This window comes from Sceloporus occidentalis, unplaced genomic scaffold (genome assembly GCF_023333645.1).
Source record: "Sceloporus occidentalis isolate IW3139 unplaced genomic scaffold, rSceOcc1.0.p SCAF_2, whole genome shotgun sequence".
Taxonomy (NCBI): Eukaryota; Metazoa; Chordata; class Lepidosauria; order Squamata; family Phrynosomatidae; genus Sceloporus; species Sceloporus occidentalis.
Window position 1 is genome coordinate 113,045,247 of NW_028316982.1, and position 20,868 is coordinate 113,066,114.

General features: G+C 39.1%; 1 protein-coding gene across 1 annotated transcript in view; it reads right to left on the reverse strand.

Moving 5' to 3' along the window:
* Window positions 1-6,885: 6,885 nt before the first annotated feature.
* NRG3 (neuregulin 3) overlaps window positions 6,886-20,868 on the reverse strand; it is a 763,610-nt gene continuing 749,627 nt past the window's right edge. Inside the window, exons 7-9 of the mRNA XM_089510637.1 lie at window positions 19,185-19,312; window positions 12,376-12,546; window positions 6,886-9,758 (exon numbers count right to left, since the gene is read on the reverse strand). Coding sequence (XP_089366763.1) covers window positions 9,254-9,758; window positions 12,376-12,546; window positions 19,185-19,312 — 804 coding nt within the window. The 3' untranslated portion in view covers window positions 6,886-9,253. The remainder of the gene's footprint in view (window positions 9,759-12,375; window positions 12,547-19,184; window positions 19,313-20,868) is intronic.

Consider the following 20,868-nt stretch of genomic DNA (forward strand, 5'->3'; position numbering starts at 1 on the left):
GCTGTCTCCCACATCCTCACTAGCATGCCGGTGAAAGTGGAGGGATCAAGAAGTTCTTAAAACTTTGGCACGTTCATATCTAGAAATACAGTTTTTCAGATTATCTGGACATGAGCAGTATAGGGCTTTATAGATCATCACTTTGGCCATCACTTTGAATTAGGCCTAGAAATAAACTGGTAACCAGTGACATTGTTTCAACAAAGGAATTATACGTTTCCTATAACCACACCCAATAAGCACTCAGGTTGAAACCTTTTGAATCCAATGAAGTTTCCAAGCAGTTTCCAAATGCAGCCTCAATTAGCACGCAGTACAATAATCCAAATGGGATATAATTCAAATGGGAAATTTCAAGGAAAGTATAACTCCACCTAGCACAGACTAAATCCCTATATGATCTACATTTTAAAGGACCAGAAACACCCCTGCCTTGTCTGGATTACATTTCAGTTTGCTCATCTTCATCTGGTCTATTACTAACTTTAAACATTGGTTTAACACCGACCAGCTTCCTTGGAGGAGAGAGAGAGAGAGAGAGAGAGAGAATTGAGTGTCGCCAATATATTAGTGGCACCAAACTCCAAATTCTGGCTAATCTCTTCCAGTAGTGATTTCATATATATATATACTGAACAGTATAGGGAACAATGTTCTACTCAGGGAATGAAAAGATTAGAAGTAACGGGGTGGCTTTCATACTAAGAAAAGATATGGCAAAAGCAGTCAAAGAATATAATGTAAAATGAGACTAAATCATTTTAGTAAGGCTCCATGGTAAATCTATGAATATCACTATAATTGAAGTATATGCACCAACCACAGAGGCAGAACAGGAAGAAATTGATAGATTCTATGAAGGATTACAAGAAGAAATTGACAGCACACCAACACAGGATGTCAAACTGGTCACTGGAGATTGGAACACAAAAATTGGAAGCAAAGAAGAATAAAAAACAGTAGGCAGATTTGGATTAGGCAAAAAAAATGAAGCAGGTGAGAAGAAAACGAAACCAGTGATTATGCCAAAATATGATCTAAATAACATCTCAACAGAATTTACTGACAATATAAGAAACAGATTACTATTACTAAACATAATAGACCAAGAACCCGAGGAACTGTAGTCTGAAATCAGGGACATGATAAAAGAAGAATGCAGACAGACACTTTCAATAAACAAAAGGAAAGAGAAAAAATATGAAAGACAGACAAAACACTACAAGCAATAAAGAAAAGAAGAGAAGAAAAACAAAAGGAGATAGGAACAAACCAAGAATTATTAATGCAACCGTACAACGGCCTGTGCAGAAAGATGAAGAAAATTACTACAATGACCAATGCAGAGAAATAGAGGACAACAACAAAAAGGGAAGAACAAGAGATCTATTTCACAAGATCCAGGAAATCAAAGGAAAATTCAAACCAAAGACTGGGGCACTCTATGACAATAAAAATAACATAATCCAAGACCAGAAGGTAATAAAAAGACATCAGATGCAATACACAGAAGAATTATACAAAACAGATGACAAAATGAAGGACACATGGAACAAAATGACATATGAAGATGAACCCCAAATTCTAAAAAGTGTGGTAGAAACTGCAATAAGGGAAATAGTGAAAAACAAATCACCAGGAACAGATGATATTCTAACTGAACTGCTACAATCCACATTGACAGAGTCAACTCTAGTGTTAACCAACATTTGTCAACAGATCTGGAAAACAAAACGATGGCCAACAGATTGGAAGCAATCAATATACATCCCTATCCACAAAAAGGGAGACACAAGAAACTGAAGCAACTATAGGACCATAGCACTGATCTCCCATGCAAGCTAAATTATACTCAAAATTCTGCAACATAGTCTCCAACCATACATGGAGAGAGAAATCCCAGATATTCAAGTGGAATTCAGGAAAGAAAGAGACACTAGAGACCACATTGCAAACGTACAATGGCTAATGGAGCACACTAGGGAATTCCAAAAGAAAATCAGCATGTGCTTTATAGACTATAGCAAAGCCTTTGATGGCACAGATCATGAAAGGCTATGGAATGCCCTTAAAGACATGGGAGAGCCAACACATCTGATAGTCCTGATGAGCAATCTGTACTCAGGACAAGAGGCTACTGTCAGAACAGAATGTGGGGAAACAAAATGATTCCCAATTGGCAACGGGATCAGACAAGGCTGTATCTTTTCACCCTGTCTGTTCAACTTGTATGCAGATATGCAAATGGCACAATAGTACTAGCAGAAAACCTCACGAACCTGTAACACCTACTTAGGAAGATCAAAGAAGACAGTGCAAAGGCTCATTGTTGAACATAAAGAAAAAAAATGACCACCGAGGACCTTCACAAGTTCAACTTAGACAATGAAGAAATAGAAATAGTAAAAGAATTCCCATACCTGGGATCAAACATTGATAGAAATGGGGCTTGCAGTCAGGAAATCAGAAGATTAAGAATGGGGAGGGTGGCTATGAAAGAACTAGAAAAGATTCTAACATGCGAAGATAAACTACTCAGCACCAAAGTTAGAATAATACTAACCATTGTATTCCTTGTTGCCCTGTATGGATGTGAGAGCTGGACAGTTAAGAAAGATGATAGGAAGAAAATCAATTGTGCTGGAGAAGAGTGCTTAGGAGCCCATGGACAGCCAAAAGGACAAACAAATGGGTCCTAGAGCAGATCAAGCCGGAAACCTCCCTGGAAGCCAAGATGACCAAACTGAGGCTGCTGTACTTCAGACACATCATGAGAAGGAAGAATTCATTGAAAAAGACAATAATGCTGGGAAAGGTGGATGGAAGTAGGAAGAGACGAAGGCCACATGCCAGATGGACTGACTCTATTAAGGAGCTCAGGGGTATGGGGTTGCAGGAATTAAGCAGAGCAGTGGAGGACAGAGGGTCTTGGAGATGTTTCCTCTATAGGGTTGCCATGATTCGAGATCGACTTGAGGGCAGTTAACAACAACAATAGGGGACAAACCTGAGCTCTAAGGAACACCACAGGCCAATGACCAGAGTATCAAACATCACCTGAGCTTACCCCCCCAAGAAGATGAGAACCACTGTAAAATAGTGCCCCCAAATCACATTTCAGATAGGTGGTGGTCCAGAAAGATACAATGCTCAGTGTTATTCAAAGCCACTGAGAAGTCCAGTGGAGCCAAAAGAGATACACTCCCCTATCCTGTTCCCATTGCAAATCATCCAGCAAGTTGAACAAAGCTGTTGCCATCCCACAAGCAGGTATGAAGACAGATTAAAATGGATTTAATCATTCTCTTTCCTCTGATCTTGGAGAACACAACATGGTCCAGTTACTTACCCTCCAAAAGAAATTCTAGAGACTGGCCTATAATCCTATAATGTGGTGGGAATTCAGGGAAGGGATTTGGTTTTGCATGTGTGTGTGTGTGTGTGTGTTTTGGAATGGACTCATTACAGCTTCTTTGAGGGAGGATGCAAACCAAATTTGGGGGTGTAACTGCTGGTAGTGCATTTTACAAATAGAAATGACATGTCTCCATAGTTAGAGAATATGTATACCTCAGGATCATTCCCAGTGTCTTTGACTGGCATCCTGCCAGTGAGTTGCAACAATATAAATCCAGTTTGTGCTATTCTGATCCAATTTTTTGATTGTTGCAGAGTTTGGAATTACTTACCTACCCATGCAATGACAACAATCTTTGCCAAAACCCACCTTTCAAGTGATGCAGCCCCCCACCAATACAACCATTTCCATGTTGTTGGAAATTTTGGGGAGGGGAATCAGTGTCAAAACCTCTAACTATTTTCCTGTACTGGAGATGCTTCAATGATTTCATCTGCAGGGACATCCCAAGGATCTCTGGGAGATTCCTCACAGTTGCCTGTTATAGTATGTCCAAAAAGAACGCACTACTGGATGCATCTCCACAGATTCTCCTTCCTCATTCTCCAATGACACAAAAATGATCATGTTGGGAGGGGGGCTTCATCATTTAGGAGATTATCACATGGGCTTTTATGCCATCATGGGACAACCATGGGTTACATATGGGTAAATGTGGTAAGTTCGATTCTTTAAGTTAAGCATATGTTTATCCTGTCAGGAAAACGACGGGATAAAGCCCATGTGATAATCTCCAATAAAAGCATCTTTGTGTGTGAGGGACAAGTAGCTACAGAGATGTAGCTACATGCTAATTGTACATGATCTTAATGCAGAATCCCAGATTTTGTTTTAGTGAATGGGATTTTCCCCACTATGAATTAACACATGGCCTCATCTAGATGAGTCAGTGGTTACTGCAAGAGCAGCTCACGTTTAGTTCTTGAACCAAAAGTCATGGTGTGATGTGAGGATAACATATAAACTGTATATTATGGAAAGATATATACAGGGGCAGAATTTGAATCGAACGGTGAATTATTTAGTTGACCATATAACAAGGAATTGACTACCTGCAAAATCAGGTGGAACGTGCTGATGAACGAATAAGGAAGTATGACAGTGAAGAAAGAGACTAGCGAGCTATAGATGTCAGATAGACATCTATAGGATAAATTGGACTTAAAGAGATTAAATATAAACAGAATGTTGCTTGAAGCAGTGCATCTGAGTTCCTTGAAGCATTTCTAGAATGAAGAAATAAAGGAAGAAGAGAAATCATAGCATAGATTATTACTGAATCTCACATGGAGGATTTTAGGGCCTCTCTGCCTAAAGAAGGTTGACAGGCGACTGCAAGAGAAAGATCCTTTTTGGCTGTGGCACCCTGCTTGTGGAATGTCTTCCCCAAATGGTATCCACAGTGTCTATTCTGTCTTCAGTGCAAGGTAAATACTCCCCCCCCCCCACAGGAATTTTGTATTTGGAATTTGCTTGGAGAGTACTGGAATTGCTGCCTTCAAGCATTTTATATTATATTTCCTGTGCAGATTATTGTTAATGCTGGGTTTTTTTCCACTGTGTACTCTTATTATTTTATCATGTAGTCTGTTTGTTGATGTAATCCTGCCTCGATCCGCAGGGAGCGGCGGGAAAATACAAATAATAATAATAATTATTATTATTATTATTACTGGGCAGAAAAAAAAACAGAAAGAAAGAGGGAGGGAGGAGAGGGGGATGGAGAAGAAGAAGAGGTGGGAAAAGAGAGGGGAAAGGAAGGATTTTCCCCTTTGTGAGACTATTGAAAACAACATTCTTTTCAAATATTGTTTAACGAAATAATCTGCACTTTCAGATAATTCACTTTATCAGCAGGGAGAGAACACCTACTTGGATAAAGGCCCAAGAGTTCTGAAATATTGACTAGTTGAATTACCTGGTGTCAAAGGTCTTTTACAAATGGATTTCAGGCCTCTTTATGCTCTTGAATTGACCTCTTTCACACTATGGATGAAGCAAAGTAGAATTTGACTTAGTACCTTATTAGTGACTGGAGGCTTTTTCCATGCCACTGTTTTTATCTAGTATTTCCTTCAATTTGTGCACCTCAGTTAAAAAAAATGTATAGATTTTACATATAATAGAAACAAATGATAGGACATAAAGATAATTAAAATTAAGGACTGCTTGCGTGTTCATATCTTGATACACCTCTTCTCCATCAAACTTGTGAGATGAAGTTATGTTCTTAGCAAATAAGTACACTAGTCTCTCATATGGTTAATAGTAATGTCTCTCTATTGAAACATGCTGAAAACTGAATAGAACAGTTAACATATAACAGTCACACATCCTTTGCTGGATACAGAGAGCATTGCTAACACAAAAGGAAGATTTTCCCGCTATTTCAGTATTTCATCTCCCATATCAATCAATGGAGGAAAGAAAAACATCAGTTGACTATTAATACATTGCTCTTCTACTCTTTCCCTGTTTGAGGATGGCAAAATGACATTACATTTTAAGAAAGGCATTGGTTAAACTTGTATGGTTTTCTTATTCAGCAGAAATCAGGCAGTGTGTTTCCAGCAGGTTATAAATTGGTTTGGAAGGGATTTTTGTTTTGGTTCATTTTCCCTAAGGCAAAACAGCCAGTTCTGGGCCCATGATTCTTCTCAATAGCACCTTGGAAAAAGGCTGTTGACCTTGGTTGAAATAGTTAGAAGAATAGTTTGTGTGCTATTTTGGGATGTAACACATTGATCTCAGTTTGTCTTCACTGAAAACACACAGCCATAGAAAGTTGTGTAAACAAGACAATTCAATCAACATAAAAAACTATTTTATAGACATTAAAAAGAGGAAAAAAACTTGTGTGCACTAATTGTTTAACACTTTAATTTAGGAAAGGCAGGGTGACCGGGCATTCTCCTTTTCCAGGACATTTCAGCCCTCTATCCAGGAGGAATTCCAAAATGTCCTCCATTTTGAGTATGATTAAGCAGCATGAATTTATATTTATATGAATGTTTCTAGCTTTTATGCTGTATTGTCCTACATTTTTCTTGAATGTCCTACATTTTGGGGTGCCTTGTCCTCCTTTGCAGTTAAGACATCTGTCACCCTGGGGGAAGGGTACTTGTGAGTAAAATAAATGCCTTTTTCCCCAGCCTCTTTTCCCAGTTCAGTTGAGAGGATGCTAAACTATTGCTTTCTTCTGAGTACAGAATAATGGTGAAAAGTTAGGGAATTCAGATCATCTTGAAACAACCTGGGAAGCAAAGTAAGGCAATTTGTTTATAAAAGAAATGCTCTGGCTGTTGGTTAGGGTATTGTTTCCCATATTTTGCACTATGTTTTAGATGTTTTGATTTCTGCCATTGAAGTAGAAAAGTTGCTTATCTTTTATTTAAAAAACCTATAGATACTAATTTGTACAAACAGTTTAAGCAGATGATACTTTTCTTTGAAAAATAAAAAAAAAATACTAGTACATAGTTTGTTGCTGAACACAAGTTCTTTATTCTGATGCCATATTGTGGTTTGTGGTTAAATAAAAACAATACAAAAGAAATTTCAAGTTCTTAGGAAAACCCCAACTGGCAAGTTTATCTTATTTTAAGGAACTGATTCTGTGCTCACTCAGAATTCCATTAAAATCAATGAACCCTATTCTGAAACCATTTTGGCTCAGTGGATTTCACAAGGTGTAGAATAAGCATCTGAAAACAGATGGCTGCTGATGTGTCCATTTGGGTTCTGGGGTCTGCCTACATTCGTGAATTGACATTTTCAGTTCTTTGAGGCTTAAAGCCTTTTCTGGGCTTTACTATTTGCAGAGAGGACAGGATGCTCACTTCTTGTGTCTCTGTAACCTTGGAAGTAAATTTGAAATCTCTGTTCTCAAAAGAGAAGTGTGCCTTCCCTTAATTTTGTTACAAAGAAGCAGGGACAACAGGAAGGACATTTGCATTTCCTGTTAGGTGTTTCTTCAACACCAAAAGTTACTTGAACTCATGCCTAAAGGTTGTGTTCACAGAGACAATGACCACAGGCCAAAGGCAGTGTAGTGTAAGCAGAGATGTTTATATGCATGTGGAAGAACTGGCCACATAGGCAGAAACTATTCCATTTTGTTCAATGTAATCAAATTCTCCACACGGTCAACTGGAAACTATCATGTGCAGATTGATCATTTCCTCTGATATGGGCCAAAGGGGCTTTGAATCACATTCAGTCAACATGAACGTGATCAAGTTGAAATTGTTATTAAGTTGAAAGTGGACAGGGAGATTAGAAAAGGAAAGAACTTAAAGCGGCAGTTTCAAACATATGTGAAATACAGAAAAACACTGGATCCTCCAGGTCTCTGGACAAGAATTAATAAAATTAAAATTCACACATATGCACATATTTCAGCAGTCTTTTGGAGTTCATAAATGACTTCCAAGAATAACATTCTGACAATACTCTAAACTCCATGGCAAAGAATAATATGGTTTCAGGTTTTCATTTGTTTCTTTGAAAAGAGAAACGCACACACACACACACCAGCATATTTTCTATGTGTTGGCTTCCTCTCAAGTATATAGTTTTCATCTGATTCAAAATTGAGAGATGAAGGAAACTCTTTCTGAATAATATTGTTCAACAGTGGATATGAAGTGAAAAAAAGGCTTGTTCCTAGATTTAGCTACTTGAGTAGTGTTTATTCCAATCAAACATTTTGGTTTGGGAAAGGTTAACCATACTGTAAAGCATCCATAATTCTTGGAGTGCTAGAATTTGAATCTTGAACAAATACATTCAGAATCATAGAGGAGAAATGTTGCTAAAGTTGTTAAAACAATGTTGGATTCCCTCAAAATGTTACTAGAGGAGGGACTTTCAGACACACTTCAACATTTTCTTCTTAACAAGTCCTGGCAAACCTCTTATGACTACCTTAGAATCCTCAGCTGTTTTAACTTGTGGAAGAATTTTTAAACTTCCTTTAGGCTTCCCTTTAGATCAAACATTTTTTCCAAACATGTTACACAACAGCCCCCTATCCTTTACAGCCAACATGACAATTGAGCTGTTCTGCTTGGAGATGAGGGGCATTGTAGTTCAATACAGCTGGAGGGCACCCAGTTGGGAAAGAATGCACTAGGTGATATTTGTGTCAACACATTGGTATTTGGTTTGAAATCCTGAACCTCTCACACAACCTATGGTACAGTATGTATTGTGTAAACTGTGGCTCTGGAGGATGCAAAGATTGGGCTGTTATAAAGTTGCTTTGCACATCTGGTTTAGTAGGTGGGATTATTGACACTGAGAACAACTGCAAATGTCACCCATGCAAACTCCACTAAAAACAATGGAGTTTAGCGAGAGTGAGCCATTTGTTTCAATGAACCATGCACAGGAGAGGTTTCCAGTCAACACTGTCATATAGAACTGTTTTCAAACTCATAAGCATAAGGGTGATGCTTGACTAAACCTTCAAACAGCACATCTGGAAAACTGATTGTGAAATTGCCTGTATATGCCTGGAGGAAACAAGAGAAGGCAGGGGTGGGCAGGAAGGAAGGAAGAGAGGAGGAGGAAATAAAAGAATAATTCTGAACTTCTGGTTAAGTGTTGTCCCACCTGGTACTTCTCTTTCCCTTAAAAAAATATTTTGTTAAAAAACACTGATATGAGGGCGATAGACTATTTGGTTTCTTCTAAGTAGATGCTCTTAAATTAATGCATATAAATAATTTGTATTTAATTTCCTCTCTTTCCTGTTTAGCAAAGCTTCAAATGCACAGATCCATACATCCCAGCACCCTCCCTTTCCCTCCCCCCCCCCCCCACAGTTCAAAGTCACTTGATCAATGCTGAGTCTCTTTTCATTTCACTTTTTAAGACAAACTGTGCCTCTCGTTCTGATTTCACCACAGGACTCATGGGCAGAAAAGCTGTGTTTTCACTTGTACTGCTTTCAGTGTTGGCAGTTGTCAGTTCAAAGTCCTCCGACCTCCTTGCATGAGTCAGAATTCGTATTTGCTCCTGGACAGTTTCTAATAATATTTTGACTTCTTGTTGTTCAGAAATAAGACAACGGCTGGCTGGGGCACTCACATTGACAAGTTCAGTGGAATAGGAGTTTTTGCACCATTTGATGCCTGTTATGTCTGAAAGGTTTTGTGTCTGCATGCAGGCTTCATCTAAGCCCACAGAAGGGATGATGGGAACAGAACTGGCTCGTGGAGATGAGTAGCCAACCATGTCCTTTTGAGCCACACTATTAAAATAAGAGCTTGTCTCTCTTGAAGGCAGTTGCATATTTATTGAAGTATTCTGTGGTGTTTTCAAACCAGCAGATAACCTGGGGAGAGAAATGCATTAGATTAGTTAGTGTTTCCATATGATGAACTGATACAACAAGAGACACATGATACACAAATGGATTGTACAATGGGGAGTGGTGGAAAGATAGCCATCCCCAACCTGGACATGTAGAAAATGGTTCTTGTTGTTTGGTGGCTCACCTTACCTCCAGGACAGGGTCCAAGGTAGCTTACCATGAATAAAAACAAAGTCCACCTAAAACATCTGAATAAATGATTCTAATAAAAGCACAAAGTTAAGAAGAGGGTAAAACAATAATGTATTATGACTATACTTTTCCTGCCAGTGACCTCAAAACTTGTACTAGAAGGAATTCCTGCCCCAAGATGCTAAAACTACTTGATTGATTTTGGGTATTTTGAAGCATGATTTTGCATAGGCAAAAAGTGAGGCTAGTCCAAACAATTGTATTTCCCACCAGCATGTATGATGAGACTGAGAGCTTGATAGGGAAAAAAGTTGATAGAAAGAAAATTGACTCATTTTAAATGTAGTGCTGGAGAAGAGTTCTGAAGATACCAAGAGGACAAACAAATGGATTATAGAAGAGATCAACCTTGAACATTCACTGGAAGCCAAGATGACTAAACTGAGACTGTCTCTGGCCACATCATGAGAAGACACAACTTATTAGAAAAGATAATGATGCTTGGAAAGGTAGAGGGCAGCAGAAAGAGAAGAAGTCCACACTCCAGATCATTAAACTTGATCAGGGAGTTTCTGAGCAAAGCAGTTGAGGACAGGAGATCTTGGAAATGTCTTATCCACAGGGTTGCCATGAGTTGAGGTTGACTTGAGGGCAGTTAATAACAACAACAATGTATTTTTCTAGACGGAACACAGGAAACTATTCCCTAGCCCTTTGAACTCCATCCAAAAGCTCTCCCTGGCACCTGTTGATCCCTAGGAGGACCAGTGCCATTGCTGCTTACTGGTGGAGAGAGCATGGAGGGGAGGAACCAGTTCAAACAAATGAATAAGCAGCTGCTCTGGGCTCTGAGGGGAAGGTAAAGGAGTTTGCACTCCGTGTCTGAATGCACCCTCATGCCTTTCCTCTTCAAGTGAGGATATGATGTTCTTCATCTGAATCATCTTCCCCCTTTCCTCTCCTCTTCTCCTGTAAGCAGCAGGAGCAAGATCAGACATGGAACTGCCCAGATGAAAAGTTACTCATTGCTATCTTGAGATAAGATTTCTGCAGTATATTTATAGCTAATTATTTATGGCTCTTATGAAACAAGCATTAAAATTGGCATATTTTTCCACTTAGAAATATATGCTACCAAATTATTCTGTAGAACCTGTTTCTTCACAAAATCAGATTTTACCACGTTCTCCTTTCAAATTAATATGTTGAACCCACATGAGCAGAAAGAAAGCTATTGCTATTCAAAGTCTTCACCAACAGAAAAATTGAACTCCCCATGTTATAAGAAACTCAATCATCCACCTACTAGGCTGAGATATTAAGGATGGAACACTGAAGATGGTCTACCAGGCATAATACACAGTTTACCAAGTAATCTACCCGTTAAATGTTGACTCCTGGATATTTGATGAATGAATGGTTATAGGATCCTTGTTATAGCTGGTTCCTTCCTTTTCTTTCAAGAAGCTCATGGCAGCATAAACCTGAGTTATCCTAGTTAATCTTCACAACTCCACTGTGAAATAGATTAGGCTATGGGGTAGTTTGGTGCTCCATGTTGAGCTGTGTGATAGTTAAATGCCAGAACACAGTTGGGCCTGACTTTTGCTAAGGCTTGCAAGTCAGTCCTGCAGAATATGGTGGCTGTGAATCAGACCCTTTTTGATTTTCCTGCCTTTCTTTTAGTGACTCTGGATATTCTGTCTTATAATAACTGTAGAGTAATTTTTGACCTTTCTCTTTAATAGTCTTTTTAAATACACTAACATACTATAAAGATTTCTGCCAATTCATACCTGTTTCTTTAAAAAATCAGTTAACTTTATTCTCAGTGGGCTTGAAGCAGACTTAGTCATATTCACAATAGTCCCATAATGATGCCAATGGAAGTTATACACATGATTCAAAATGTATCCAATCTATTATACTGTATATCTTATTTTACTAACTTTCTTACAGATATTTGGGCTTCTGACATTTCTAACAGTTGTGCTTTTCTTGAATCTTGAAATACTTCATTTTATCTCTGTGTTTATCTTATGGATGTAAATCATCATTGATTTCATTGTCACATGGGGGAAAACTATCTATCTATCTATCTATCTATCTATCTATCTATCTATCTATCTATCCATCCATCCATCTATCTATCTATCCATCTATCCATCTATCCATCTATCTATCTCCTTACTGGGGGAAATCGTAAAAGCTTTAGCACATTTTCCAATGATTTTTCACATTATGGGGTTGTGAAAAATTTATAAACATATTTTATGAAAATCTCCCCTGAAAATGCAATACTTTTGTACGAAATACATTCCACCACCCCAGAAAAAGATATGTTTATTGTTATTCCTGAAAAGGGCACTGATCTTTCCATTCTTACACAAGGAGAAACATCTCATGATGACTGTCAGTTTTTAATGGGATGTCTTGACATACATACCCTTGACAAGGTATTGTATCCTGATCTGTGATCCTTGACTCTTCCAGCTGTTGATATGCTGGTCCTGTAATTCCATTGAACCTGCCCCGAGGTAAGGGAGGAGTTCTCCGAAAGGCATTCCTGTGGAGCATCCCTGTTCGCTGACCTGGGCTGCAACATGAAGAGAGACTTCTGGAAACAAAGACACAGAAACAATTGTAATCCATCAGACTCTCTGTGATATAAAGTCATGAAGGAAGAAACATTAGAACAATAGTATGTGGAATGCAGAATTTTAAGCTCTGTTTTGATTATCAAGTGAGTTAGTGCTTACGTGAAATTAAGGCAGCCTTCCTCAAACAGATGACTTCCAGATTTTTTTTAAACAGTTTCATTTATACTGTTTCATATATACTGCTTCGTACTGAACTAGCAGTGTCTAATCAGTTTACAAGTGTAGCTTAATTGACCCCAACAAGCCGGGTACTCATGTTGGATGGGAATACCCATGTGTAATGACTGGGCCTCCAGTCATTGGAAGACTTTTGCCAGGTAATAAGAATAAGCTGGAAGGGAGAAACATGCAAATAAGAAATGACATCACAGCTGATGGAAGGCTCACTTGACAAATCAGTGAGCAGGAGCGAGAGTTTCTTCCAGAAGCTTTTAAGAGAAAAAGCCTCTGAGATCAGCTGACAGTTAGACAGTGGCAGTTAGAGAGAGAGTCTTCAGTAGTTAGTGGTTTCTACAGTGAGAATTCGAGGTGGGAATGTCTCCCTCAAGTTAGTCTTACAGGTTAGGGAAACTGTAGTGTTGTGCCTACAGCAAGAAGGCATGATTCAGGCAGATAGTCTATGCTAAGCTAAGATCTGTAACTATATTTCAGATCCATCAAGGCCATCATATTACATCAATATATCAGTTAAGGTGAGAATGTGTCAGATTAGAACATTTAGGCCTTTTATTATTTTTCTGGTTGCTTGCATGAAATGAATACTTTTAGAATTACACATATTGTACCTGCAAGACCCTTAAGATCTTGCATGATTTATATCTTTTTGTTCTGTTTTCTTTAATTATAATAAATACTTCCTTAAATGTATCTGCTACTCCGTTACACGTGTCCTAGCTCGGTTTATGCTTGAGAAGATTAGCAAGAAGTAGAACTAGTAGTCCTTAACAAGTCCCAGTGTATATTAAGGGAAATGCAATACAAATTCACTGGGTGATGGCAGCGTGATTTGAGGATCTCAAGGGGTCATCTTCAACTCCATAAGGAGTAGAAACATAGACCAGGAGACTCAGGGAGAAGCTAATGATCTGCTGGGACTAAGACCCAAAGCAGGCCTGCTATTTGGCTGCTTAGACCACATGGGGATCATCACACCATGTGAGTAGGGATAATGGAAATTGTAGTCTGCAGACATACCATCAATATTAGGCCTTACGTTTCTGAGACCCAATCCATGTATGTTGGATCAGGGCCCCACTAACATTCCAATGGGTAGCACAACATATAACTCTTTTAAAACATCTTCCAGCTTAGTTACTGCTGGTCTAACACCACATTCTGCCCCAATACTAGTTCTGTGAACTATTTCTTACTTCTTGGTTGGACAGCTCCCTTGAACCATTCACCATGATCCTGCTGTCTAGTTCCCCTGTCCCATGATAAGATGTGATGCCCAAACCACATAGCAGAGGCAACGAAAAGACAACAGAGATGGACATTATATCTGATGCAATACATGACTTCCTAAATTCTTATTCTCAACATACCGTGCACTCCTAGAAATCTAATTCCAAGGATCTAATCACCTGAAAGAAGTGCCACTTTGCTTGGCCTTTCTTGTTCTTTGGGACCAGCTCATTTATGAAAACTGGAGCCAACCATCTCTTGGTCAACATTTTGTTTCTGAAAGAACTTTTGTTCTTTCTCCCACAGCAGATCAGCTAAGTAGAAGCTAAACAACACAGCAAAGGACATGCTCTTTCAGTGGAGGCAAACACATTCTCAAAGCAGAAAACACATCATACTGAATTTACAATAACTGTGGGAACCTTCTTGTTTTCTCTTTTTGGTTTGTTACTAAACAAAGCTGATTATCCATCTCATTATGGATAAGCACTTTCAGAAGCACCTTTTGTTTACTCAGGCTTGTAGGGCTTTACCAGGAGGGAACATTATTTTCGCGATAAGAATTGAGATAGAATCAAAAGGTAATTTGTTGCATTCAGAAACTAAGTATCTCAAAACGTGATGTGCATATCGGTGGAGTTCTGCACACCTGCAGATGCTGACGGTTATTTATCTCAAATACTTCATGAGAAGCAAAAGTCTTAATCTGTCTGGGAAAATCCCCAAGAAGGTATTAGAACTTCCAGCATCTAGCTTTTGTTGGCAGGTAACTTGATTACAGCTATGAAAAACTGAATCACAACCAATGCAATGGATCCCAAGGTACTTTTGGTGTGTCAAAGAGGGACCTATGCTGAAGTGCAGTTATCTCTGAAAGAGAAGTAAGCAAATGTTTTAACACCTCCATTCTGGCATATTTTCCCAGAAATTGGGGGTGGAGGAGGGAGAATGTTTGTTCCAAGGTAAATTCAAAGACTCGTAGGACTGCAGCCCCATTATTGCATCTGGGTGGCACATTCTGATGAAGATCCTGAACTACATTGTTTTGGAAGCATTAACATCATTTCACAGAAGAATCAGTGCTCTGTCAGGTGGTGGAGGGGTTTGGAGGTTTTCAGAATAGGTGGAATTCGTGATCTTTGTAGACATTTTAAATCTGTAGATTAAATGTTAAGTTTTACCTGAAGTTCAAATCTAGACATGTTTACAAAATAGGAATCAAATTTAAACACTCATAGGTTGTCAACTATGTTTAGATCTTAAATACCATTGCCTCTGAACTATCAAATGCTGTAAAATATTAAACACTGTATTTCATGAAGACATCAAATATCAAGTGTAAAATAACATTTCTGGTTTGCTGTTAAATACTGTAAAGCATGGGGATGCAAAGCAGAACTTTCAGAGGAAATTAAAGGGTACATTTGGTATATCCTGAATTTAAATAGATTGAATTCAGCTGTTTAACTATGTGATTAAATCCCACTGATTTTAATGGAGCTTTGATGTGCCAAACATATTAAGCCTCACTGGGTACAATGCAGTGGAAGCTAAGCAGCCTTAATTCCCACTGATATAAAAATGCTTATGCTTATGCCACTGTAATAAGTTATTATGATAGAGTAATTCTTCACCTGGATCCTGGCCTTATATTGCTTTTCTGCCTATACAGTGCACCGGCATCATACGCGGGCGCGCTATACACGGGTTTGAGCATACTCTCCAACCTGCAGGGCAGCGCATCCCATTTGCATGAATGAGGTGCTGCCAAACTGCCGCATGCACGAGCTCCATTCATGTGAATGGGGCTTGATCATGCGCAGAATTCGGCTTATGTTCCGGACCCCCCACATAAGCCGAGGGTACACTGTATTTACTCAGCAGTAAGTGCAAGTAAGTAGCTCTCATTTAATTCCATGGAAATTACTCCAAAGCATACATGCAAAAGACTGCCGCACTAGCATCTTTTTTTGAGACTGTTCATAAATGCAACTCCTGTTATGATATTATTTTTTAACATAAATATTTTGATTTCATTTGGTGTCATAGTACCAATTTCAAAGAATTTATAGGTTTGGATATAAGCAGAAAAATACTTTAAATGACTCTATACTTGATTACAGAGAAGACACGGAACAAATACATGAGAGGCCATTGTATCACCATCATTCCTTGTGGCATGATTTCATTCTCTGAGTGCTCAGCACCAATACACAGAGGAACAATATCAACAGACTTATAATAACTTCCAGTTTTACAGAGTTACAACCACTTTAGAAAGAAAAAAAATTCTTAAAGGGTGGGGGGAACAAAACAGTCCAATGACTATGGAATGCTTACTAAGCAAAGGAAATGAGGGAGAGAGAATGCAATGGAGTGGCAGGGGGGAAAAAGTGGTATACTTCTCCACAACTTGGGAAGAGAGCACTGTCTGAGGCCTTGCTTGCCAGGAGAAAAAATGTTATACAAACTTAATCAACATAACCATTTCCAGAAGTTAGGGGTCAAACAGATGGGCAAGATAGAGTGGCCAGAGGCCGTTCCACACGCAACCATACACCCCAAATAGGCTACTGCCAAGGAGTGATTTTTCTGTGCTCCTTTTCCTGGTGTCCCTAGGCATCCTTAGGCAGCCCTGCAGTGGCTTCTGGTCAATCTGGGTGTGTGTGTTATTTGAATGCTGTGCCCCAGAAGCATTTGGAAGCTGATCTTTTTTGCCTGTGTGTTTTGGCCCTTAATCATACATATAAAGTTTGTATAAGGGGAAGAAGAGAACCATGTTACTCAGTTCAGCACACTAACTACTTTATTCCACTGACCCTTTAAAAGGGGCATGTGTATATCCACAAAAGAGGTGGATCTTTTTTATATGTACAGGAACCTCTTCCCAGATGCTGAGGTGAAGAAGTATCATATTTCCACCCTTCCATTCTCCACTTGTAATATTTGTATATGTGCAGCTTCTGAAAAGGATATATGCAGCTTCTGAAAAGGGGTGTCCCTGGGGCTTCAAGCCCCAAGGACACCCCGCGGTGGCGGGGAGGAGGAGAAAGGGGCCGCTTGGCCCCTTTTTCCTTTGGTCCACTGGGCGCAGCCGTGTGAAGGCTGCGCCCAGTGGACCAAACCAGGAAAGAGCTCTGAAACAGAGCTCCTTCCTGCTCTGCGGAAAGGGCGCATTATGCGCCCTGGCGCAGAGCGAGGACGTCACGTCTGCGCCGCCCCGTATAGAGGCGGCGTGGTCGTGACGTCCTCATGGCAGCGGCCATGCAGAATGGCCACTGCCATTTTGTGCGCGCAGAGCGCGCAATAGAGTTAGCGAGGTGCGGAAGCACCGCCCCTTTCTAACCCTAGTATGCGCTCCGCTCATACTTTCGTGCCCATCTGTAATGGGCGTTTATTAAAATTATTTCAACATGTCTTAAAATATTTCCAGGTGTCCTGCCTTGAGTCTCACTTTGGCCCAACTGATACATAGAATGATTGTTTTATCAAAATTATTTTAACTTCCTTGAAAATGCTGTACATTTTTTTTTTGGCTAAAAACCAAACTCACTCCAGAGTTCCCCGTTACTACAGAACCCAGAAATCCAGGTTTCAGTAGCAAAACTCAGAAAACATTTATTCAGCAACTAGAGATGTATCCCAAAGATTGTTGTTGTCAGAACTAACCACCAAGCATTAGTAAATTATAATTGAAGCACACACAGTTTCAAACTTTTGGCAGGCTACGTTCTCATTCATTGCAAAATCAAAATATTTTTTGTTTTCCCTTTTCCCATGGATTCCCCCTCTTTTGTGTCCCACCAATATTCCCAAATAGATCTTGGATCTATTTGATGCATTCTCAACTCCCTTCTGTCTGCTTGCTAACCACAAAGGAATGTGGTCAACAGTTGCTAGCAATTAACAACCCACTATATATCCCATAAACTCATAACCATAACCAAAATCATTGTACAAAATTGTTGTTCAGGTTTGCTATTTTCAAGGCAAAAACCAGCAGTCTTGCACACACACACACACACACATTCATACATGGCTGTTGGGAAATTCTGTTTTGTCATGTGTGTAAAATCCCATAATTATTATGCAAAAAACCAAAAACAATAAACAGATATATTTCTGCACATAATAATTCCTGGAATATTTTGGTATGTGTGAAAACTTTGTGAAAACTTTGCAAACTTCTTTCTCCTGCATTATTCTTCTTGACTGAGGTTTCTGAATGTTGAGAAACTCATGTTTTTGTCCAGGAAACAAATAGCAGTGAATATTCTTTCCACCTCTGTATCTGACTCCGCACCACTCTCCAGAATATAAATACTTGTTTAGAGGTGATACTAAGTGAACAATATAGAGCGACAGAGCTATATACTACATAAATATGCTTGCTTGCTTGTTTATAAATATTTATAAGCCACTTAGATCTGGACATTTCAAAACTGCACAAACATTTTTTAGGGGGCTGGGAGCAGGGAAATCCAAAAATACAAAAGACCTCAAGACAGTTGGCCATTCTCTTGATGGAATCTTTTGATACATCAAGATACCTTTTTTCATCAAGGATGAGAAAACCTGTGAACATCCTTTATAACCCTAGCTGTAAGTCATCAAGCTGTGGACAGATACATGTGAAACAGCCTTGAGGAATGCATGTCTTTGCTTTGGACCTGCAAACTTTCTGCTGTCAGCTAGTTGAAAGACCACTAGCGGACTGCATAACCAATTTTGGCTTGTAAAGACAAATATGCAAAGCAGCCATCTTTCATTCCAGCTTGGGAGGGGGGGAATCAATGAGAAAGTTTGGGAGTTGGCATCTGAGTCTCTTACAGAAGGATGAGTCATTAACTTCATGAACAGAGATGAGACAGGATGGCAGGGGGAATCTTATATTGTAATGGGTTCTCAGAATACAATTGTCTCATTCACTGGTCTGTGACTACAGCTTTGATGATATCCTTAATACTTCCTCTAGGCCTTGTATGAAAAAAACAAAGAACGGGATAGAATTTTGAAAGCAGAAGTAATGATTGTCTGATATCAGTAGACAGAAAAATGCTGGGCATTTGCTTAATAAACAGAGTGAGGTTTCTTTAAGGCTTTACACTCTCAAACACTTCCTTACACATTAGCCACAACCACCTTCCATACTATGTGCAAAACAAATGCCCATTAACCGCTGCTTTATTACCTGTGTGGTTTTGTAGTCTGGCCTCCTCTGTCAGGAGACAAGGCTTCGGGAAAGGTCTGAGTTCCTGAAAAACTAGATTCCATCATTTTTTCCATCACTGGCTCTGGATGTCTGTTTGCCTTGGAATACTGCAGAAAAATGAAGGAAAGTGGGGAGAAGGTTAAGCATACACTGAACACTGTCTATCACAGAATCATAGGGTCTGAAGAACATGTAGTTCAATCCGCTTCCCAGAGCACCATCTTCAGTATCGGATGCAAATACAGCATCTCTGACAGTGTCTGCTTAAGTAACGTCAGTTAGAAAGACTCATCACAACTTGAAGGAGCTTTTTTCACTACTGAATAGCTCTTACAGTTAAGATGTTTCTCCTGACACCTGAACTTTGCTGCAAATATACCTAGAACCAACATGTATGTGGCATAAAATGGGACAAACTTTTGATCCATATAGCCTATAGGTATGTATTCCAGCTGAAGGGCCACTCCGAGGTCTCAACCATTTCCCATCTAGAACTGGGAAAATTTGCTTTTAGACCAGAATTCCCAACATGCTGCAGCTAGCCTGGCCACTGACCACGTTGGCTGGAGGATTCTGGGAGCTTATCCAGGGTATGTTCCCAACGTGTTTGTTATCTGAGATCCTACACCTCACAAGGGATGGAGGGCATGGATTGACTTGGCCAAAATCTGGCAAGTTATAAGTGGAGCCTGAAAGATCTAGAACAGGATCATCAGCACTTTTAAAATCTTAATAATAAGATAATAAAATATAAACTTCTAGATCTCTCTTTGTCTCTTTCTCTGTTCATGTATACATGGCAAGATGGGTTTGGAAAAAAAAATATTGGAACTGTGTAATAACACCAGAGGTTTCAGTAGTAAAGATGAAATCAGAAAATGCATTAGTGAAAACCAAATTAGAAATGAATGAGAACATATTTGGACATTTTTGGTATTCAGGTGGAAAGGGGGGCTGGAAGTGATGTAATATCACTTCCAGTACACTAAGAATATGTGGGTGTGGTTCACAGGAGGTATGTGGGTAGCAGAGGCAATAGATGTCTCTGACAATTGTGCACTGAGCCAACATATTGTAAATGTATCACTAAACTAACACACAGTGCAATCAAAATACCAGAGTCCACATCCTCATTTATAGAGAGAAGAGGGTGAATATAATCAAATGGAAAAAAAACGCCTCAATAAAGCAAGAAGAGATGGAGCTGGCTTTCAGACATGTTATTCCCTTCAAATATCAGATAAATAGAGACATGATAGACAGGAAGGAAAAGAATAGGCTAAAACAGGATGCCATAATGAAAGAAGTCAACCAAACCTTTATATAGTTTTTATGTGAATCAAACTTTACTGAAAAAGAGGAACATTTCCTTCTACTTCTCTCAGCTTAAAAAAAAGCATTAACATCATCTTCATTAAATATTTAGTTGTCATAACACAGACAAGAACCCAAAGCTGAAAGTTTGGTAAAAATTAATGAGAACCAAATGACCACATTTAGAAAAGGTTCCATTTCAGTTTAGCCTGAAGTATATGTGTGTGCACATTACAACAGACAAAACATTTATAATGCTCCACTCAAGGGTTTCAATATTATTTTCTTATAGCCACAAGTATAACTATTTTGGTCCTCTCCACTTCACATTCCCACTAATATAATTTTC